The 23781-nt window shown below is 42.9% G+C and overlaps 1 protein-coding gene across 3 annotated transcripts in view; it reads left to right on the top strand.

Annotated features, from left to right (window-relative positions):
* DTD1 (D-aminoacyl-tRNA deacylase 1) overlaps positions 1-23781 on the top strand; it is a 220553-nt gene that overhangs the window by 3070 nt on the left and 193702 nt on the right. For all 3 annotated transcript variants that reach the window (XR_003855423.1, XM_029593775.1, XM_029593774.1), the window contains exons 2-3: positions 4212-4302; positions 8855-9090. Coding sequence is in view for 2 of the 3 variants with exons in the window: in XM_029593775.1 (XP_029449635.1) it covers positions 4212-4302; positions 8855-9090 (327 nt within the window). In the remaining variant the exon portion in view is untranslated. The remainder of the gene's footprint in view (positions 1-4211; positions 4303-8854; positions 9091-23781) is intronic.

Below are 23781 nucleotides of genomic sequence, written 5' to 3'. Positions count from 1 at the left end.
CATGAAATTTCGTCTCTCGGACCCGACGCTCCACACTAACGCAAGGGTAAGGATAGGCGGTAAGTTAGCAGGTTAAACACGCGGCAAAACTGCAGGTTAAAAAGGGGATAGTCGGGGCGCACATTACTGTATGGGAGGGAATAGCTAATCGGAGCGTTTACATCTCATATATATGCTGCGGGCGGAAAGGGTTACCCGTTGATTTAAAGAAGCGGTAAGGATGAGATAAAAGGGATAGTGAATCGCGGGTTGGACTTACACGGCCAAATTGTGAGTTAGAAGCGGGTTAGAAGCAGGGTAACCGCGGCTGCGCTTTACTGTATCGGCCTGTCTGCTTGTGTACATGTTTTTTGTACTCTGTGGAAACGTACAGATTTGGAGCATACATTTAACATAGACAACACATCCAAACATACAGAAATTCACAAATACTAGACATTTAACACACAATTGTTTCACACTCAGAGTAAAAAGTGGACTTATTTAAATCTACCATTGAAAATAATGCATATCTGCAGCCTGAACATCTTTTCTTGGGGGTGTATTTTAGTTAAATAAACTTACTTTTCACATGGATGCTAATCAACTCTTAAAGAAACCTGGAATGCAAAATTTAGCAAAAATAAATTCTCTTAATGAAATTCACAGTTATACACAAAAACATAATACAGACTAGACATTCTGTTTCAAATTACAAAAAGGTTTTCCTGCTAATTAGAGAAAAATGCAGTTGTGTTCAATGGGTTTATTTTTGCATGTTGCACTTTATTTGTCAGAGCTAGAAATTAATGCTTTAATCTTGCAAGATTACGGAAAAGAATAAATTACAAAACTTTGAATATGTTTTGCAGCATCTGATAGTGTAAATCATGTTGGAACATCTCCTTCCCAAGGCAGTTGCTAAACTGAATAGGATTTAACTCTTCCTACAAAGTTAACCTGAAACCAACAATGCATTAAAATAAAAAAAGACAACCCAGATCCAGATAGACAACTTCTGGATTTTAATAACTTTATTAGAATGAGAATTTATACAGCCTGGGCATTTTAGAAAGATCTGTGTTCAAAACGGAGCATTTAGTGTCACTGAACCTCCTTAAACACTACGAGAAGGCAGCTGACTTCCTTTATTTGTAAACTGCCTCTTTGAATAACCTTAACTGCTTTTTTTATGCTTGAATTTTTTATAAGGAAGCTATCTTTTACAATTGATCAGGGCTCAGATCCAGACCATAATTGGGAGCCTCTTCTGGGTCATACGAGTTCTCATTGGATTATTCCCCTGAGGACACAGAGGTGATAAAATATTTTTTTCACAGATATTATTTTATTTATTCCACCTTTTGTGACACTTCAGATTATGTTCATGAACAATAGATATTTCCCTATCCCCAGAGGGACTATCATCCCTTGTAGTTTCTCATAATGTATTTTGAGGTCCAGCTGGCCCTATAACCCTTTGATACTCACCCCTTGTTTTCTGTAATAACTTTTGTAGCATGCACTTATCCCTACAGAGCTGCTGCAGCCTTTCCTTGTCATCCTTATCTTTTAATCCACAGTGCTCATTCAGACGCCAAACTTTCAAAATCCTTAAGGCAACTTTTCCCACTGTTTTCCTTAGAGTCTTCTACGCTATGTATTGTTCTGCGCCATTTATCCTAGCTATGGTTGTGATCCTTGCTTGGCAGAGAGAGTTATGATTCTTCGATGATTACATGTAAAATACTATCCCTCTAGAGACCAACAGAGCTTGTCCACATTCTCCCCCACAAAATGTAACCACATCTAACTAATCAAACTAAACTTCTCATAATTTAACCCTATGAATTCGATAGAAGTTCGGCTAAATTAATTCTACATTATAGATGCAACCCTAATAACTATTCCATAAGTTCAGTAGAGGTGTGACTTGGGATCTTTAACCTGGCTGCAATAAATCTACAGGATATATCATGTTACCACATTCAGTTTTACTATACAAATGGTAGCACAGAAAACACAATATTCGATCATCAGTTACAATACAACATAATATGACTTGCAGTATCCAGATGAGATCAGTCTGCTCATCTCATAGACACCAGGGTTAGTGTTTTTTGTCTCAGCTGCCCTCCTCCGTGTGTTTGTGAGTATGAAGATACGTTCCTGGAGGAGAAGTCCATAAACTGCTATTAATCAAGTTGATTTGGGGACTAGCCACTGCTATTACTGGCATCAGCAGCATGGGATCTGTCTAGTGCTTGGGTACTTGCCAGGTACTTGTATCCTGGATTGGCCTCTGTTGGAAACAGGATGCTGGGCTTGATGGACCCTTCGTCTGACCCAGTATGGCAGCTTCTTATGTTCTTATGAATGATTTTCAGTGGCAGTCTACCACAGATACAAAAGAATAAACTGAAACTAGTAATCGGTAAAAATTGATCAATGTGGCCACAACCCAGTTGAGGGAGATTCCAAAATCCCCATGCCTGTATAATAATAATGTCCCTGAAAAGGGGTATAACTATTGGCACAGACAAGCAGATTTTATTATGGGCTATCAAAAAATAGTGCAATCTTATCTGGAGTGCAGAGACAATCTTTAGGAATGTGTTTTTGGTTTTTTTCTTTAAATACACTGAAAATTTTGTAAAAAATTAGTATTGGGTTAAAAAATTCTCTACCAGTTTTCTTTCTTTTTGATTTTGTCACTGATTGAATACTGGTGTTTAAGCCTTTTTTGGGTCTGAGATAAATATTGAACAGGGTAGCAGATAATGAAGAGCCCTGTGGAGAGAGGGTACCAAAAAGGTGTATGAGAGTTAAATCAAAGTTGTTGAACGATCAGACATGTATGACCAAAAGAGATTCCAATCTCAGCAAGTTGAGACAGTAGACTTTGAAGATCTAACTTAAAAGCCACAGAGACGCCCAATGATACTAAAATGAAATTGGTTCCAGAATCAAAACCTTAATGAAGAATGTCTAGACTTGAAATTACTATAGGGCACTGCTAGATCCCCTCAACCTTTTGTGGCCGGATGGCCTGCCATTTAACTGGATATCTTTTGAAGATATTTGGTTAAATGGAAGATTGCCTGGCCACACAGGTTAGTCTGATAACTTTAGGCCTTCTCTGAGGCAGGTCTAGTTATCCGGCTAAGTTAGTTGGATATAGTTCAGAATTGGCTAAGCTGGCCGGATACATAAACCCCTCAAAGAAATGCCCCTGGAATGCTGCTTTTTTTTTTTTTTTATTATCCGGTTAAATTATAGCTAGATAAATCATCATCGGCTATTATTTGGCTGAATATTTTATTTATTTATTTAGCACTTTTATATACCGATTTTCCAGTAACAGAATTACTAATCAAGTCGGTTTACATTCTAAACAATAACATGACAGGAGGATGTCTTACAATAAACAGGAAGATTGAACTTGGATAAAAATAATTGGGGTTAACAACATAAAGCTACATCTTTAGTTATGATCATTTGTTGGCATTCAAATATATGCCGTTTGAATGGATAATTCACAAGACTTTTGAATATTGACCGTATGAGTTCCAGAGGAGGAAACTTGCTTTGATGAATAATGATGCAAAATGTTTTCATAATTGGTGGGAACTATGCTGCACAGTGTGGTATCTAACTTTGAACTAAATATAAGGTGCTAAAAGTGAATTTCCTTTTTGCCAGCTGGGAGCAGTATTAGAGCTTGCACGGAGATGTTGCAGCATTCCTAGTCCCTCCAGCTGGCAAAGGGTGATGACTAGTCTCTTCGCTAATGATATGTAGTTAATCCAGCTTTTTGGCCATTTTATTTTTAACATGGAAGTCATGGCTGACGAACGCTGTTTGAATACCTATTGTATGCTTCTAACTTACTACCCACAACTTTTCTTAAAATAAAATAATAAAGAAAGAGAAGGCTCCTGTCAAATATTTAGTTTTCATTTTTCCGCTGTGAGTACTCTGCCCAGGACAAACACTACCCCAGTGCACTAAGGGGTGAGTTTCCTTTGGTCATCAATTACCACCATTAGCGATTTTGCATGGATTGCTTTGACTGCATGCTGATATACACTCTGACGATGCAGAACTCATTTTCTCTTGGCCTGTTGCTAGTGGTTGGTTGCTTGCTTAAGATAACCCGTCTTCGCAGTTTGATAATAGTTCAATATTTTGGGGGGTTCAGTGGATTTTTTTTTTTTTTTTCTCTTTTGCAGTGGGAGAAGAGCAGGTAAGCTCTATTGGACGAGGCATCTGTGTGCTGCTGGGCATTTCTCTAGAGGACACTCAAAGAGATGTGGATCATATGTAAGTCAGAAACAGAGCATTAATATCTCCTGCTTTTTTGTGTTGTAAATTTTATATTTTTCTTCATTTGCTGTCTCTGTTTTCCAAAACATTTGACTTTCTAATGTCCTGTGCCGCTGTGCTCCTCCCCTTCCTACTGGAATGTCCAGGGATCTCATAATTTACTTTTGGGGATGATTTCACCTCTGGACTTTTTGAGATCTGGCAGGCACATATTTTTGGAAATGTTGGGTTTTGCTGAACAGCACCTGTCTCAAAAAAAAAAAAAAAAAAGAGGTCTCTTCAGGTAATATATGGCTGTTCAAATATTCTTCAGCAGGGCTCAACAAATACAGTTTGGATGCACAGGAAGTCTACTTGGATACGTAGAACTAAGGGTGAACGAGAAGTTTGTATCTTGTTGTTAAATTAATTTAATACATCTGTGACTTAGCTTTTGAGACTTATCCTCTCTTCATCAGGTCGGACCGTGTGCTGCTTTTTCCCCATGCCAGTTACTTTCTCTTGAATTTGCAAATCTGAAAAGGTTATAGTTGGATTCTTGCATATTATATTATGTGCTGGAGAGTGGAGGCAGGCCTAGAAACCTAAGGGGCATTTATTTGGGGTTGCCAGGAGGCCTGCGGTCAGCTTCTCTGCAGTGGTTTTTTTTTTTTTCAAACTCCAGATATATTTTTATGTGCCTATAACAACAAACAAATCGGAAGCCGATCCAAAATGCTGATAAGCGAAGAAACACAAGGTGATCGGTAGAAAGCAGCCTTTATTGGAATAAGCCCGACTCTGGCCGAGTTTCGCTCCCTCTGGAGCTGCCTCATGGGCTATCGTTGGTGAGTGTCTTCAATTGTGAAAGATAAAATGAGCAGTCAAAAATATCATTCAATCCAGACTGAGTAACTTGGTGTTGTAATCTTCAACATGTGTTGAAACCACGTGCTGAAGACTTTAAATACATACAGTGTGTTTTCACCGTGGCTGCGTAATGATCGCATAGAACCGGCTTGTAGAAAAACGCTATAAGAGCATCTAGCTTATCATGTGGTTTCAGCACATGTTGAAGATTACAACACCAAGTTGCTCAGTCTGGATTGAATGATATTTGTGACTGCTCATTTTATCTTTCACAATTGAAGACACTCACCAACGATAGCCCATGAGGCAGCTCCTGAGGGAGCGAAACTAGGCAAGAGTCGGGTTTATTCCAATAAAGGCTGCTTTCTACCGATCACCTTGTGTATCTTCGCCTATAACAACAAATACATTTCGTGCCATAAATTCTTCCGACCCTAAATGGGGGGTGAATTGACCTCCTTTGATTACAGGAACCAGAAATCACATTCATAATGGTCTAGATTGGAGCAGTCATTACTGATATGTATTTTGTGCACAAAAGGAGAAAAAGATCATGTCTGATGCATGTCCTCTCCCCTGTGCAGGAGATGCCCTTCAGCCACAACGCTCTGAATTTGACCCGTTGTTGTGGTATTGATCTATGTTTTAAAACACATTTGAGATTTAATTTTAAATGGGCTACCTTTTCTGGTGATCATCTCTAGTAGCTTTAGTAGATGAGGTAATAAACACTTTGTGTGTGCACACAGACATCAAGGTCTGGTGTTTTATGAAGCTAGAGATATTCACTCCTGAGTGAGTTATCGTTATTACAATAGATGCTAGCATAAAAAAAAATTAAACAGGGCAGAGAGTGTGCCATACTGGGTCAAATCAATAGCCTGTTGAGAACAGCATCCTGTCTCCGATAGTGGCCAGGTCGGGTCACTTGGAAGTTCCTGTGGGTCCCCAAGTGGGGAAAACCCATTCCATGTTGCTTACCCTAGAAGAGGGAGGTGAAAATACCCAATGCTTCTGTGAAATAATAATTACTGAACCTGTCTTCTAGAAACTTATCCAAACCCTTTTTTTTTTTTTTTTTTTTTTTTGTAAACTCCGCTGAATTACTAGCCGTGATCACGTTCTTTGGCTGTAAATTCCATAGTTTGTGTTTGACTGAAAAAAAAGTACTTTATAAAGTAAAGTGGAGCAGTTTTCAACTACGGAAATAAACTGGGAGAGTGCAAGAATCCATTCCTTGAGGCTTTCAGGCATTAATGTCTCATAATTTATCTGCAGAGTGCTATCAAAGTGCACCCTGCTGAATGAGAGACTGGCTGTAAAAGGGACACTTTTTTTTTTTTTTTCTTCTTTTAAATGGATGTGAGTAGCTGCTAAGTCCAGAACTACTTTTCCCAGAGGACTTTGCATCAGTGTTCAAAGGGAATGCATACACATAACCTCGAAGATTTGCACTGGCTCCATCAGCTGGTACTTTTCTTCCCCTCTTCAGGACAGTGCCTACAGTTTTGAAAAAAATGCAGAAAGACGCGTGCCGTTGCATTCCCCCGTTCCTGGGAGCACCTCCACTCGATGCTAGCAAAGGTATGCGCGTTGTGGAACAAGGCACGCGCTGGGAGGGCAGGCAGTTTTGAAAGGGCCCTTTTACCCGGGGTAAATGCCCTTTTGAAAATTGCCCACAAGTGGACAAAAGTTAGCTTGTGTACACAGGTACGGATGATCGCAGAAAAAAAAAAGGCACAAATGGTGGTAGGCCCTGATCTCTCAAAGGGTCTACATTACAGGTGAAGTGCAGTGAGGCTGACGAGATTCCTGGAGGCCAAAGCAGCGAACGAACTGCAGCACCAACAGAGCCAAGGCTTCTGAAAGAGATAAAGGATGTGGTGCGTTTTGAGAAGGGGGGGGGGGGCCTTAAGGGAAAGAAGGTGGAGAGGAGTTTCTGCAATAAGATGCAGCAATTGAGAAAATGCTGAAGCAAGAGAAATTCCCCCAGAATCTCATTAGTAAGGTGTTTTTTTTTTTTATTGTTTTAATATAGATCTAGTCCATCAGTTCTGCCAATGCTGACTCCTGGTGGACTGAGGATCTCTCTAAATATGTTACACTTGCAAAAGGCCTGCATTAAAGTCCAGTTATAGCAGTCATTTTTCAGTCCTGGACTACGCTGTCTGGTATCACGTCTCTGGAAATGGGAGTTACAGACAAGGCATCCTCGTTTCACTGAGAAGACCTTATTCAAAAGAGTTGTCTGGCTAGCTCTGAGAGTTAGCTGGATACAATTTTGGGGGGGTTTTAGTTGCCCCACTGCTGAGCAAGTAAGTTTTGGTTTTTTTTTGTGTGTGCAAATTGTTGCCTGCACAAGGTTTACCCATGCGAAAAAAGGCAGGGTTGGAAGTGTTCTGGAAGTGGGTAGATTGTTGCCTGGTCAGCCCTGATATTCAGCACTGTCTTGCTAAACCTTTTCAGGTAAGACTGATTGGGGAGAGCGGATAACTGTAGGACAGCCTGATATATTCAGCAGCAGACTTATCCAGATAAAGTTATCTGGATACTCAGTGGGACTTATCTGGATAACTCTTTTTATCAGGATAACTTATTCACTCGCCAAGTCTTTGAATATGAACTTTTGAGTTCTCACGTTGCCTTGCATAGCATGGAGGAGTGGTTTCAGCAGAAATAAAATTCTAGGACTGAGGTGATGGTCTGAGACTCAAAGGGGTTAGACTCAGAAGCAAGATTAAATAACTTTTTCTTCACAGTGAATGCATGCAACTGCCTCAAAAGAGAGGTGGGGAGGTAAGGATAATAACAGAATTCAGGAAGGTGTGGGATAAATACAAGGGATCCTTACTTGTAAAGAATTTTTAAATTTATTTTAGATTTCTATACCATGTTTTTAGTGTTAACTTAAGGCTGTTTACAACACAATACCATAAAATCATATTAGTCAACATAATAAAATTACAATAGTACCACATAATTTGGTCAGCACTTACAAGACCATTGTTGTTACTTAAACACAATCAACAGTAAAACATAGGTATCACAATAAAAACCCTAAAATAAAACAAAGCAACAAGCCAGTTATCATAACTTCAAAATACGCACCCACCAATATTAGAATAAATGACATTGTTTAAGAAAAAAATAAAGGGAAGCAAGAGACTAACTGGAGTCTATAGCATTGAAAAAGGAGGCCTATTTGGGCAGACTTATCCACAGTCAATTTTTAAAGTTTCAGCTGGGTTGAGGGTTTTCAAACTTTTGCCCTTGAGGGTGGATGGGATAGTCACATTTAATATTCCTGAGGCTTTATTTACATACAGAAGTGCTACTTTATCACACACATTTTGGTTGTGCTGAAAAGCCAGGCCTGTTTGCAACGCTCTGTGGTTGGCGTTCAAGACCCCTGTTCATTGAGTAAGACTTGAAATAAGTACTTCTTATGGGATGAGTGCTTTCTTGTACAGGTTTGAAAAGACAGAACTGGTTTATGATGTCTGGTTTCATGTTTTACTGAAAAATTGAATACATTTGCATTTTAATACCATAAGGGGAACCTCATGACCTATTAATTCATGCTGTATACACAAATCTTGACAAGACAGAGTAATTAAGGATGGTCTTTTTTTTTTTTTTTTATTTTTTTTAAATCACTTTGAGAACTTAGTGTCCTGAATTTTTCTTTTTCTCATTATAGGGTTCGAAAAATCTTAAACTTGCGTGTATTTGAAGATGAAAGTGGCAGGCACTGGTCCAAAAGTGTAATGGATAAAGAATACGAGGTGCTCTGCATCAGTCAGTTTACACTGCAGAGCATCCTGAAGGGAAATAAACCAGACTTTCACATGGCCATGCCCTCTGAGCAAGCCGAGCCTTTCTACAATGACTTCCTTCAGCAGCTTAGGAAAGCCTACAAACCAGAATTCATTAAAGGTAAGGCAGGTCATTTGTATGGGAAAGCGAATGCCAGAGGATTATTTATTAAAAGTAAGGGTAGCACATTAATGTTGCAAAGGGAGAGCTGGGAAGTCAAACACATGCAGCTTTAAATTTAGCAGCACTGCAAAAGAAAAAAAAAAGCCTCTTGGAAAGCAATCTATCCTGTATGCTCCAATTTGGCCTTGATGTCCCGTTATTGCAAACCTAGGAGATAAATTGACATGTGTATGGATAGATATATATATCTATATCAAAATATTTTCTGTATGCTTATCTTTGAGTGCAAGATTTATATATGCCTACCTGGTGCGAAGGTAGTGGACCTCACGCGTCTCCTAGATAGGATTGTAGACAGTGCTGGGGAGGAGCTGGCTGTCGTGGCACATGTGGGCACCAACGACATAGGAAAATGTGGGAGGGAGGTTCTGGAAGCCAAATTTAGACTCTTAGGTAGAAAGCTTAAATCCAGAACCTCCAGAGTAGCATTCTCTGAAATGTTCCCTGTTCCACGCGCAGGTCCCCAGAGGCAGCAGAGTTCCGGAGTCTCAATGTGTGGATGAGACAATGGTGCAAGGAAGAGGGATTCAGTTTTGAAAGGAACTCTGGAACCTTTTGGGGAAGGGGGGAGTCTCTTCCGAAAGGATAGGCTCCACCTTAACCAGGGTGGAACCAGACTGCTGGAGCTAACTTTTAAAAAGGAGATAGAGCAGCTTTTAAACTAGAACAAAGGGGAAATCTGACAGTCGATCAGCAGCGCATGGTTCGGAGGGAGGTATCTTCAAAGGATACTAATGACGCATTAGAATTAGGGCATCCCACTGGAAGTTTGGAGGTAGGTCAGCTGGGAATTCCCACAAAGAAACCTACCTCAGCAGGGAGAGAACTCCTGGAAGAGCCCCAGAGTAAAGATGGAAATACTCAAACCCCAACGGTAATATTTTCATTTAAACCTTCGTTGGTAAAACCTGCAGTGGTTATAGTGGACTCCCTATGGAAGGCCGTATCCACATTAGAAAGTTCAATTGTTCCACTGACGTCAGCTTTAAAAGAATCTCAAAGTCAATTTGCTTTGTTAAAACCGGAAGTTTTGGCACACACATCTAAAATTAAAGAATTTGAACTTAAAATATCTCAAATTCAGAATACTCAGACTGCATTAATACAAGGGGAAACTGTAATTTCATCAAAGGTAGAGAATCTGGAAAATTCATCTAAGTATTTCAATCTTAGAGTTTTACATTTTCCAAAATGCCAACTTATTTCTCCTCGAGAGCAATTTAAAATGTACTGCAAGAGATATTGCTTTTTTCATCAGATATGATTCCACCCATATCTAAGGTTTATTTCCTACAAAACAATGTTAAGCAAGAAGAAATTACTGGACCTGCACTAACATCACCAGTTATACCAGCAAATACAGACCCTGCATCACTTCTAAATGTATCTGAACTAATAGAAACATCTTCTGAAAATCAAATTGAATACAGAGGAACTTTATTGGTTAAATTTGTCTTCTCTACGGATCGGGACAATGTCCTTAAGATATTTCTTTGTAACCGAGACTCCCTGTATATGGGTCAGAAGGTCTGGATTTATCCTGACGTTTCAAGAACAACCCAGTTAAGATGAAAACAATTCTTGAATCTATGCCCTAGGGCTCGAGAGATGGGTGCTCAAATAACCATACGGTATCCATGCAAGTGTGTAATGAAAATTGAAAATAATAGATGTCTTTTTTGAACCCTCTCAATTGGGTTATTTTTTGGATAACCATCAACAACCTGGTGAAGCTCAACCAAGTAATACGGGTGAATGAATAATCCTGCACTTCCCTCTTTAATTATTAAAAATGGTGTATGATTAATATTGCTCTGTTTTTGGAATTTGGTTCTCCCAAATTGCATTATAATTCAAGTGGTGGTATATAAAATCTACCTTATAAATGGCCTGTGACCGACGGCCCGCAAATGCGCAGTAGAGACCAGCTCTACCGCGCATGTGCGGGCGAGCACGTCGCTCTGAGCCAGCGTCAGAAAAAAAGAAAAAACAATGGCGGCGTCCAGTGGCAGCGGCAGCGGCGTTGGGTGGCGGCGTCCGGTGGCAGCGGCAGCGGCGTTGGGTGGCGGCGTCCGGTGGCAGCGGCGGCGGCGTTGGGTGGCGGCGTCCGGTGGTAGCGGCGGCGGCGTTGGGTGGCGGCGTCCGGTGGCAGCGGCGGCGGCGTTGGGTGGCGGCGTCCGGTGGTAGCGGCGGCGGGTGGCAGCGGCATGGCGGCATCCAGCAGCGGCGGCGTTGGGTGGTGGCGGCGTCCGGTGGTAGCAGCGGCGGGTGGCAGCGGCATGGCGGCATGGCGGCATCCAGCGGCGGCGGCGTTGGGTGGTGGCAGCGTCCGGTGGTAGCGGCGGCGGCGTCCAGCGGCGGCGGCGTTGGGTGGTAGCGGCGGCGGCGGGTGGCGGCGTCCAGCGGCGACGGCGTTGGGTGGCGGTGGCGTCCGGTGGCAGCGGCGGCAGCGAGGGAGGAGAGAGAGAAGGAGGGACTGACAGAGAGGGAGGGACTGAGTGAGAGGGGAGGAGAGAGAGGGAGTGGGACTGAGTGAGAGGGAGAGAGGGAGTGGGACTGAGTGAGTGGGAGGGAGTGAGTGGGACGGAAGGAGAGGGGGGGACTGAGTGAGGGGGGAGGGAGATAGAGAGGGAGTGGGACTGAGGAAGAGTGGGACATAGAGGGAGGGGGGAGGGAGTGGGACAGAGGGAGGGAGTGGGACTGAGGGAGAGGGGGAGGGAGTGGACTGAGGGAGAGTGGGAGTGGGAGAGGGGGAGGGAGTGGGACTGAGGGAGGGAGAGAGGGGGGGAGGGAGTGAGACTGAGTGAGAGGAGAGGGAGGAGTGGGTGGGAGGTAGGGGGGGGGAGGGGAGAGAGAATGAGGGGGAGGTGAGAGACAGAGGGATGTAGCCCTTTTTAACGGCGGTGGCAGCGAGGGAGGAGAGAGAGTGAGGGACTGAGTGAGAGGGGAGGAGAGAGAGGGAGTGGGACTGAGTGAGAGGGAGAGAGGGAGTGGGAGGGAGGGAGTGGGACGGAAGGAGTGGGACTGAGGGAGGGAGGGAGTGGGACTGAGGGAGAGTGAGAGGGGAGGGAGAGAGGGGGGAGGGAGGGAGTGAGACTGAGTGGGAGGGAGGGACTGAGTGGGAGGAGGGGTGAGAGGGAGGGAGGTAGGGGGTGGAGGGGAGAGAGAATGAGGGGGAGGTGAGAGACAGAGGGATGTAGCCCGTTTTAACGGGCTTAACGGCTTGTTGTATTATATTTTGAAATGTGTTAATTTTTCCTAAGAAGATTTAAACCATTCTTGTGTTTTCTATGACATGTTTGTCTGAAAATTTGAAAATTTAATAAAGAATAAATTGAAAAAAAAAGAATTAGGGCATCCCGGCAGTGAGGTTCCAATAATAAGAATAGTCCAAGTGCCTGTAACTAAAAACTTACCTGAGCTAAAAAATTCTAACTTATCCCTATCAATTAAAAAGCAGAATGAAAATACAAACAAAAAACACACTTTGTAATGTTTGTATGCTAATGCCAGAAGTCTAAGAAGTAAGATGGGAGAATTAGAATGTATAGCAGTAAATGATGATTGGCATCTGAGACATGGTGGAAGGAGGATAACCAATGGGGTACAAAATTATATCGCAATGACAGAGAGGAGCATCCGGGAGGCGGTGTAGCGCTTTATGTCCGGGATGGCATACAGTCCAACAGGATAAACAACCTGCATGAGACTAAATGAGACCCCGACACTAACCAAACTTAACTTCTCCTCCCAACTCCACCCGCCCGACCTCTCACTCCTGCCACCACACCTTTCAGTTCCCCTGCCCTGTCATCCTCCTTTCGCCCAACCCACCCCCATCCCCTCTCCCCATCCTAGCCACCCTTAGATCCCTGGGCCACCCGGCCTCCACCTTCTCCCCCTGTACTCCTCTCTCCCTCTACACCCTCAGTTTCCCATTAATTAAGTTATATCCTAGTGAATACCGCCGCCCAATCAATATGGCCGGTTTTCCAATACTTCCGTAGTACTTCTTAAGTTAACAGTACCTGTACATATTCCTACTGTACATAGTCTCCCTCTTCTCTATTTTATCTTTGTTTTATATTTCATCTAGATATGCCTTCTCCCCTCCCTCCCTACGACCCTCCTCCCCCCTTCTGTTATTGCTCCATTTTGGTTCTTTTTGTATTCTGATTTTTGTTTCTGCTAGCAATGTTATTTTGTTATATTATTATTTTGTTATATTGTTTTATTGTATTTCCCGCCTGAGTTCTTTGTAAACCGGCATGATGTGTTTCACGAATGTCGGTAAATAAAAGTTAATAAATAAATAAATGCACAATCGAATCTTTATGGGTAGAAATCCCTTGTTTGTTGCGGAAGACTATAGTAATAGGAGTATATTACCGTCCACCTGATAAAGATGGTGAAGACGGACAGTGAAATGCTAAGAGAAATTAAGGAAGCTAACCAAATTGGTAGTGCGGTAATAATGGGAGATTTCAATTACCCCAATATTGACTGGGTAACTGTATCATTGGGACATGCTAGATAGAGAAAGTTCCTGGATGGAATAAATGACAGTTTTATGGAGCAATTGGTTCAGGAACCGACGAGAGAGGGAGCAATTTTAGATGTAATTCTCAGTGGAGCATAGGATTTGGTGAGCGAGGTAACAATGGTAGGGCCGCTTGGCAATAGTGATCATAATATGAACAAATTTGAATTAATGACTGGAAGGGGGACAGTAAGCAAATCCACAACTCGTACTAAACTTTCAAAAGGGAAACTTTTTGATAAAATGAGAAAAATAGTTAGAAAAAAAGCTGAAAGGAGCAGCTACAAAAGTAAAAAGTGTGCAAGAGGCGTGGTAATTGTAAAAAATAAATAAATTAAATAAATAAATAAAAAAAAAATACCATCCTAGAAGCACAGTCCAGATGTATTCCACACATTAAGAAAGGTGGAAGGAAGGCAAAACTATTACCAGCATGGTTAAAAGGTGAGGTGAAAGATGCTATTTTAGCCAAAAGATCTTCATTCAAAAATCGGAAGAAGGATCCAACAGAAGAAAATAGGATAAGGCATAAGCGTTGGCAAGTTAAATGTAAGACATTTTTAAGACAGGCTAAGAGAGAATTTGAAAAGAAGTTGGCCGTATTGGCATTGGGGGTAAGTCCTCTTTATAAGGTGGAGAATTTTCCTACTCCAGGGGAGTCCTTTTCATGATTTGGAAGGGGGAAAAGTGGGATCAGTTTATTCAGAGTTCCTACCAGATGTTTTCCCCTTGGACCAGTGATTTCCTCCTTTTCTGTCACCCTCATCATCATTGGGCTTGTAGCTCAGTATTCCCTAGAGATGTGAATCGGAACTGAAATCCGAACCGATTCTGGTTCCGATTCACATCTCTAGTATTCCCTTATGTTTGGGGGAGGAGGAAGACTCCATGATAATTCCTTTTAGATCCCCTGCCAGACTTGCTTCAGCATACCTTTTTGGAGATGCTATCCAATCATGTCAGGAAGGAAGCAATCCTGAGAACAGATGTTTTTGGACTTTTTCAGTTCCTTCAACCTCTTGTGTACTCTGCTGCTCTTCTGATATACAGACTCCTCAAGGACCTGCAAATGTGGATGTGGCAAATGCCATCATACCTTCTGGTAGACCATAAGCTGAATCTAAAGTATAGAGTCCAGGCCTCCCCTGGTTTTGGGGTGGTACAACTACCGCACAACTGTATGATGGTAGAGTCAGCATTAAAACATGCTGTCATCACTCCAACAAATCTCCTGCAAGGGTCCAAAAGCGTTGGACGCATTTGGGGAAAAACACACTTTTCAGTGATCTATGCTGAGTGCCTGGATTGCGGCTAACTCTGTATGGTGTAGTATTTGCAAAAGCTAAAACAGGTACAGGCAGACTTCCACTGAGCAGAGGAGGACCTGAAGGAATGTGAGAAGCACCTCATCTGTTCTTGTTTATGAAGGTTTTGACAACAGAGTTGGGACTTCAGCCAATTCCATAAGAGCCTGAAGGTTTGTATGGTTGAGAGTAAGTGGCCTTCAAGAGGATGCGAATAATCATTTTGTGGATGTACCCTGTACAGTGGACACCATATTCGGCAACAGAGATAGTGACTCTCATTAAGGAGCATCAATCCACCTGGTAGTCATCAGCTATAGTGTGGGGCCAAATGGCTACTGCCAGACACCAGAATTTTTCCTATAAGCGCCCATTCTTCTGCTCTTTTCAGTCATTGAGTTCCTCCCGCTTTTTAGCATCAGCTGCCTGCTCAAGATCAACAGAGGGGAAAGGCATCTGCCAAAGGCTTAGTAGCAGTTGCAGCCTAAGCCCAGGACCAGTTTCTGATGACGTTGAAACTTGCTGCCTCCAGTGGGGGGAAGGATTCATTCCTTGTTTCTGGAATAGTGCCATGTCACCAAGGACTGGTGCAGCATGGCTACTGCTTATGCTTCTTGCTCTCTTCCAACCCAAAGGATTTCAGTCTTCGGCTCCAGCCCTTCTCAATTGCCCAACTGTAGCTGGAGGTGGAGTTGCTCCTTCAGTTGAAGGGGATTGGCCTGTCTCTCTTTTCAGGAGCATGGCCAAGGATTCTATTCCTGGTATTTCCTATTCCCCAAAAGTCAGGAGGATTGAAGTCTATGTTGGACTTGTTCACAAGTTGGAGCTTCAGGAGAGGTTCATAATGAACTCCCTTTTATTCAACCAAAGAATTGGATTTGTGCACTGGATCTGAAAGACACACATTACCACTTATTCTGCTCATCAAAAGTTCCACAGGTTTGTGGTGAAAAATGCACACTACCAATATAATTTTCTCCCCTTTGACCTCTTGTCAGCTCTGAGGGTGTTCACAAAATGTCCTGCAATAGTGCTGGCACAGCTTTGTTCACAGGTAGTTTGTGTTCCCATGCCTAGACAATTGGTGACAGTTCCATCTCTGACAGAAGTTCTGGAGTCCCTTTGGAAGACCATATGGCTCCTTCAGTCCCTGGGTTTTCTGGTTGACTTTGCCAAATTATATTCCAATTATATTGGAAACTTGCAGAATATAATACACAAATAAATAGTAGCTTGAATAGACTTGAACAAAAGCGCCTTTCCCTGTTGAAAGAGCCACATTGTTCATGGGCCTAGTAAGGTCTCCGTCAGCAAGGTTGATCTTAGTCCTTCTTGAATACATGGCTGCTGTGACATATGTGGTTCCTTAGACTCATCTGCATAGTGGGGCCTCCAATGCTAATTGGATAATCTGTACCAGCCATTATCCTGCCAAATCTCCATAACTGCCAGGATGAGAGTGTCAATTCAATGGTGGCTGAATCTGGAAATTCTGAAGGTGGGTTTCACTGCGCATTCCATCACATCATGTGCCTATCTACCGATGCCTCCATCAAGAGGTGGTGGATACACACCAATGCAGCATGGACCCTAGGATTGTGGTCCCCAGTGGATCTTTATCTACAAATCAACCACATGGAACTGTGAGCCATCCTTTATGCTCTTAATGGCTTTTTCTCACCTTTCAGGAAAGAGAATCGTAATCTAAATGGACAGCCAAGTGGCCATGATCTATATAAACAAGAAGGGAGATACAGGCTCTTGCGCCCACTGCAAGAAGGCCTTCCGAATCTGGTTGTGGGCAAGATATCACAATGCCTGTCTCCAGGCAACCTTCCTTCTGGGAATCAAGAATATGTTGTCAAACTGCCTCAATAGCGTTTTACATCAGCATAAGTGGTCTGTAGATCAAGGAATCATGGATGAGTTGTTCAGTTGTTGGGGGAAGACCAATGATTAACCTGTTTACCTCAGAAGACAACAGAAAAGTCGTAGTTCTGTATGTAGAGGAGCAGCTATAGATCAGCTCCCAATGCTTTTATGCTAGACTGGAGCATCTGTTTGCTCTATTAATATCCATTGATGCCTCTAGTCACCAGGACTGTCCCAGAAGGTCCTTGAGAACAAGTTGAGAATAATCCTTGTGGCCTCTGCCTGGCCACGGCAAGTGTTAGTTCCTTACCTCGTCCATCTGTCAGTTCGGTTCCATTAGGAACATCTCTGACTTGTCACACAGAAAAAGGTGGGCTGTACCATCTATTCTGTTTTGCCGCTTGCAGGATGCTCTCACGAGCAGCTGCGCTGACTTCCAGGCTGGCAGGATACCGCTGAGCAGCACATGCGGTGTGATGTTGCCAGAGCACTATCCCCGGACCTTCCTCTAGGTGCGTGCATGTCTGAAATCAGCGGTTTTGAAAGGCCCGTGGTGGGAAAAGCCCACAGCACTCTTGGATGACATCACAGCACTTCACCCTGTAAAAGGGCTCCTCCAACATTGCGTTCTTGCCTCAGCAAATTGGTCCCTTGCCCCAGCCTTCAGCACTGCCCCATGGATGTCTTCAGCTTCAGCCTTATCTGGTTTCCAGCTTTCACCTACTCCCCGGATCTGACCGTGGTCCTAGCCTCCTGGACCGTATCATAGCCTGGCCTGCCAAGACTTGTTTGTCTGCCATCGGCACAGACCTTCGGGCTCTGCCCTTGAGGTTGCGTCAATTGCGCCATGGAAAGAGAGCTCATGTTTTTGTTGCTCGCAGCAGCATCACTGGCCCCCATGGCTTGGCTGTTGCATGTGCAGAAGTCTTCCCAAATAGGTGAAGGATGTTCTGATTTCTGCCAGGAAACCTTCAACTAGAGGGAACCTACAGTTTTAAATGGAAAAGGTTAAGGGGCACTAGTGATGCTTTGAACAAAGCAGACACAGATTCTTTTAACTCCTACAGGCACACTTAATTTATCCTTTGAAGCTGGAATATTCTAAGGGTTCTAATTGATTTGCCCAGGTCTAAAGAAGATACTATGATCCTTGCCAGATTTGTGGGCAGATCAAGCAAGCCAGCCCAAGGTTTGATGTCATTTGTTTGATGGTTCTACCATGTTATTTTGTATCCAAGTTTGTTTTCTTCCTTGTTCACTGTAAGACATATTTCATGTCATTTGTTTGATGGTTTAAATGTAAATTGAGGTGATTAGTAACTCTGTTACCGGAACCGCGGTATAAAAAAGCTTTAAAAATAAATAAATAAATAACAGGGGAGGAAAGAAAAGCCAGCCAGATTTTAGTTTAATTTATTTATATCTTAGTTAATTCTTACAGTTTGTAAACCAATGCGATGTACAATAAAAATTGTAAAATAACATATGTAGTGTAAATAAATTATTAAAATTAATAAAACACGCATTGTTTAAGTTACAGCAGATGTATACAGTCATAAAACTTTGCATACATCTTTGTGAATCTCTCATAAAGGATTTTTATGCATGTTTACTTTTTTTTTTTTAATCAAATAACTACAATTGTGAGGTAACTCGAGACTAAAACAATTCAGTCAGAAACTTAATATGGATAGCATCAAAACATAAAACAAACTAAAATCAAAAGAAAGGGCTGTTAAGCTTTTCCTGCTATGCAGCCTTATCGTACCCTGACTATGAAGCCTTCCTGCCAGCAGAGGTCTCCTCAGAGCTCCATTCCGTGCTTTCCATGTCAGATCCTCGCTACCCAGCCTGTGGTTTAGCCTCCTCGCCATGAGGAATCCTCGGTATGCCTGCTCTCCAGCCTTGCCAAGCCCCTCCTCCTTGCCTGTACCACATCCAAGCCTCAGCCCTACATAACCCTGTTGGTTCCCTGCTTCAATGCCTTTGCATCTAGTCTTGGCTCCTTGCCCAAGCCCCTGTTGCCGCGTGGCCTCCGGGCCGTCTGACCCTTGCCTTGTGCCTTTGGGGGCCTTCTTGCCTCTTGCCCTGCCTTCTGACCTACGTCGACCTTGTCTTGCTCTGTGGTCTATCCATTGTCTTGTCCCTCGGGGCCTTCCCTACCTTCTCTTCCTCCGCTGCCTTTATGTTCCGTGTTGTCCTTGTCCTGTCCTGTCTTAGTCAAGCTCCTGTTCCAGTCCTTGTCTTCACTCAGACCTCAGTTCCAGTCCTTGCTATCTGTTTCGGGGGTGGGGGTAGGTTATTTCCTGGTGTTAGACAAGACTGATGGGGGGGGGGAGGGGAGAGGAGTAGGCATGTTAAAAATAAAATAAAATAAATTTCATGGTATCACACTGGAAAATCTCTTTTCCCTTCTCCCAACTCTGGTGACAGGTTGGGCACTATGCAAGTGCTTGGTTTCCTCTTATTGGTTTCTTTTATTTTTTTTCCCTTCTACTTTTTTTGGTTTTTCAAATGTAATGTTTGGACAAGTTGAAATTGTTTTCCTCAACATTACAGGAATTTCTTATCCTATAAAGAGGGTTTGCTCCAATTTCTAAAATCTCTTCAAGCCTAGATAGTTTTATTACAACAGACTCAGTTGTCACAGGAGGAGCATGAAAAATTAAAAAGACATTGGGTGGGGCAAGAATGGGCTGCATCATATGCATGAGATAGCTTTGCATGCACTGCCTCTATTATATGCAAAGCTCTCTCATGCATATTCATTGTGGATATCCTGAAAACCTGGTCTGTCTGTGGCTCTGGAGGACTGGAGTCTGCTACCCCTGGGGTAAACCATTCTGTTGTCAACAGAGAATCCTGTTTCCAGGTTAGCAAACTTGCTTCGTCATGCTGAAAGGTAAACTTCCATCCCAGTTTCAAGTTTCTTGCAGAGGGCAGCAGGTTTTTCTTGAGGACTTTTCTATTCATTGTCCCTTTTATCCTGACAAGGTCCCCAGTCCCTGCTGATGAATCAGAAATATCCTCATAGCATGATGCTGCCCCTACCATGCTTCACAGTAGTAAAGGTGTTCTCTGGGTGGTGTGCTGTGTTGAGTTTTGCCAAAAGTAATGCTTTGAATTCAGGCCAAAAGGTTCTGTTTTAGTTTCTTTAAACCACAACATTTTTTTTGCCACATGGCCTCAGTATCCCTTAGAGTGTTTCTTTGCATATTTCAAATGGGATTCAAGGTGGGCTTTCTTAAGTAATGCCTTCCTTCTTACCACTACCATATAGGCCAGATTTGTGGAGTGCTTGGGATATTGTTGGCCATGGAAGCTTGTAGCACTTTCAAAGTAGCCATTTTGGCCTCTGGGTTGCCTCCCCGATCGGTCTCCTCCTTGCTCAGTCCTCCCATTTTGGAGGGACAGCATGATCTTGGCGGGGTTTTGTTGGTGCCATCCATCTTCCACTTCTTAATAATCGCCTTTTCCATGCTCTGAGGGATAATTCTTGGGCTTTGCCATTCTTTCATACCCATCCCCGGATCTGCGTCTTTCCGCAGCTTTGTTCTGGAGTTCTTTGGACAGCTCCTTGGTGCTCATAGTCGTTCTTTGCTTTGAAATGCACCACGAAGGAGAGAGAACCAACAGGAACTGCTGAATTTATCCGGTCCTCGTGTGAATCAGTACAATTTAACACCGGTGGGGCCAGTTCGTTTGGTGTGTGCTTTTTCAAGGCGACTAAGTACACCGGAGCTTTTAAGTATTTAGGATTGCTATAGAAACATGGGGGTAGAAGGGTGCTGACTTATCCACCCAAGCTATTCAATGTTTTTATTTCTACTCTGAGGAAGTCTGGAATATATTTTTCACTTGGCAGTTGGTGGGGCAGGATGTGTTGATACATGGGACCATTCAGTGTTTTTAATGCTTTTACATTTCCAGGCTTTAAAGCAACAAAAGGTGAACACTTTGGAAGGGGATGTAGATTTTTTTTTTGTAGCCGCTGTAACAGTGACAAAATGTATTTCTTGCCCCTGTGCTCTTTGCAAGCACAGTCCTGCAGGTCGTGCACGGAAAAGCACCCTGGGCTCCTTCTGTGGGCTGTAACTTGTTGTGGGTGGCATAGAGTTTTGAGCAGTGTATGAAAGAATTATAATTCTCTGTGGTCTTTTGATTGCTCTGACGCCATCTCCCTGTCGGGAACCTTTCATATCTTGGTCTCCCGCAATCTTAGAAATTGAGTGACAAGCAGGGTGCAGAAGACCTGGCCTCTTTCCTTTTGTGGCTAGGATGCTGGGTTTTTTTTTTTTTTGGTAATTTAGTTTTTATTATTATTACTTGTAGACTGTTTTATTTTTGGATGTTATTAATATAATTTAGTATTCTTCATATAGCATTTGCCTGTTGGTGAGTAGTGGGAGCTGAATGAATAACACCAGGCACGGTGATGTTAACTGTGTGGAAAGTGTCTTGACTAATCTTAAGCTTCTTTCTTAAACAGTTCTTTTTGATTAAAGGGCTATCACAGCTATGAATAAAGGAACAGCATGGGCTGCTGTGGGAAAGAATTTTTTTTTTTTTTCCCCTCCCTCATTTGCCGCTGTTGGTTCTTGGACCAGGAAGTATGAGTGGGTTTTGTATATCCAGAAAGCCTTTTCATTGCTGCTGCATGTGCAGTACAGTAGATTGCAGCATTTAATGTAACTGTTCTGAGGATGTTCTCCCAAATATAGGAATGCCAGAAATGAGCAAGGTAACCCTGTACCACAAAAGGTTGTCTCAGAAGAAGGAAATATGTTGGGGGGGGGGGGGTTATGTTCCCATCTTAGATCTATACTTTTGTTAAAATAGAAATATAGTTTACCCCTGGGTGTGTCTGTGACCTTTGCTACCTCTGCAGGCTGTTTCACTTCAGCCCTAATATCGGCATTTGCTATACTAGGATGTTAAGCAAAACTGTCCTCCTGAGTTACAGGAAGTGGTTAAAGTATGCTGAGTCCATTTGTTGAGAGGAAGGATCCCTATCTCCCGTTGTAGTCTTAAAAAAGATTGTGGGCTCAGTTAGCACCTGGAGCTTTGAACCCCTAATATGTGAATAGCAGCCCACTGTTGGGGTTTTCCTGAATACCCGGGGTCATAAAAGGGGATATTTGGCTGCTGTTCTGACATTCTCAGGAACTTTTTCAGAAGGGCCCAAAAAAGATATTCCGATTGTGCATAAGGAGTCCCCCCTCTACTGCCTGTTGTCAGGCTCCATTCCCAAATGATCATTCGGTCACCTGGATATGTGGCTTTATTTTCCTCTCTGAGGCCTCTGCTCTGAATAGATTTACTCCCTTGCAAGGAGGAGTAAGAAGGGACAACCCCCTTGTTTTTTGTTTTTTTTTGTTTCCCCACACAGCTCCCATGGTTTCTTATGGAAGAGAAAAAAAACCTTTTTTTTTCCTTTTATGGAAAATCATGAGAGCTACTCCATGTCACCCTGTCCTTTTACTCGAAGTCTCTGGAAAGAGTTGGGGGGGGGGGGGGGCATCATATAGTCCTTTCTTGCCACTTTTAAAGAGGTAGAATTGCGACTGCCACAGCACTTGGCTGTTGAAAAGCAATGTTAACGGTCCCTGCCTACCTTATAAGCATCCCTACATGCTCACAAACCACACATGCGCCTGCACCGCATCAGCATTCATACTTCCTCCTCCCCATTCACTTTTGCACGCCTACAATGCATACATGCACCCAAAATCCAGCATTCGGCATTCACGCTCGTACCATCAAACCTAGTCAGTAGTGCACTCAGGTCATAAAGGTTAGAGGAAAAAAAACACTTGTTCAGTTTTTATTTTTATTTATTTTTTTTTACATTTTCTTTTCTTTCCCTCTGTTCTGAAGATTCAAGGGGGTAGCGGTTACACTAAGAAGCATGAACAAAGCATGCAAAAGCAAGATGCACATGTAACCCCCATTCCACGCTTGGCAGCAGCAAAAGGCACATGTAGGTGCTGCAGGGTCTCATCTAACTTGCTGGAACTCCTGGGGTTCTTGAATAGGGAAAGGCAAAAGCTTCAGGGCCCACAAGATTAGGAAACAGGTACTGCTCAGTGTACAAGAAAAAAAAAAAGTACTTTATCTACACCAATCAGTGGTGTTCCAGAAAAATAAATGTTTACTGATCTACTAGGTTCTAGTGAATAACTTCGCAGACACTGGGGCCAATGTAATAAGCCATGCTCAACCTGCCATGGGTTTTTGCCTGGGTAAATGCATGTATTTCTCCATGCTGACCCTACGCACATATGTAATGTCAAACGAGCACTAAAAACCTGCAGCAGGTTTTGCGCTAGTGCTTGCAAACGGCATGTAAAGGAGGCAATTATCCATTCACGGGCTATGCAGGAAGCCGCGCTACAAATGAGAACATTAGTGTGGGTTTTTTAGCGCCTGGGTCAGGGCAGGAATTAAGTTAAAGCGCTTGTCAGACCATTTTTCTCATTGCTGGCATTGGTGTGGGTGTGTGGCCATGCAGCTCTAGTGTAATGGATTACGTTCACTGCCGAACAGTGGCAGAAGGTCAGAGAGACAACAGGCTGAGAGAAGGCAGTTTCGAGGAAGGCCCAAGAGGAGTCCCACTTCCGGACCATTAACTATCTTGAAAGGGAAAGGCTTTCATCCCGATAATCGTCAATTGCGGGTCTCCACACAACGGCGGGTTTTCTGTGCAGGTTTCTATATAGGACCTTGAGCGAGTGGTTTTATGTGCATAATGGCGCGTGCAATTGTTTTTGTGTGGATTTTCTGTGCATATCGCATTAGCATTACATCCTGTGCAGCTGCCTGTCAATGCCGTGCATGCTGCAAAAAAAAAAAAAATATATGCACAGAAAAATAGCGCCATTTTTCAACACTGGTCTTGTTATATTGGCCCCA

Source organism: Rhinatrema bivittatum, chromosome 3 (genome assembly GCF_901001135.1).
Source record: "Rhinatrema bivittatum chromosome 3, aRhiBiv1.1, whole genome shotgun sequence".
Taxonomy (NCBI): domain Eukaryota; kingdom Metazoa; phylum Chordata; class Amphibia; order Gymnophiona; family Rhinatrematidae; genus Rhinatrema; species Rhinatrema bivittatum.
Note: the sequence above shows the minus strand (reverse complement) of the source record. Positions and strands in the feature narration are given on the sequence as shown.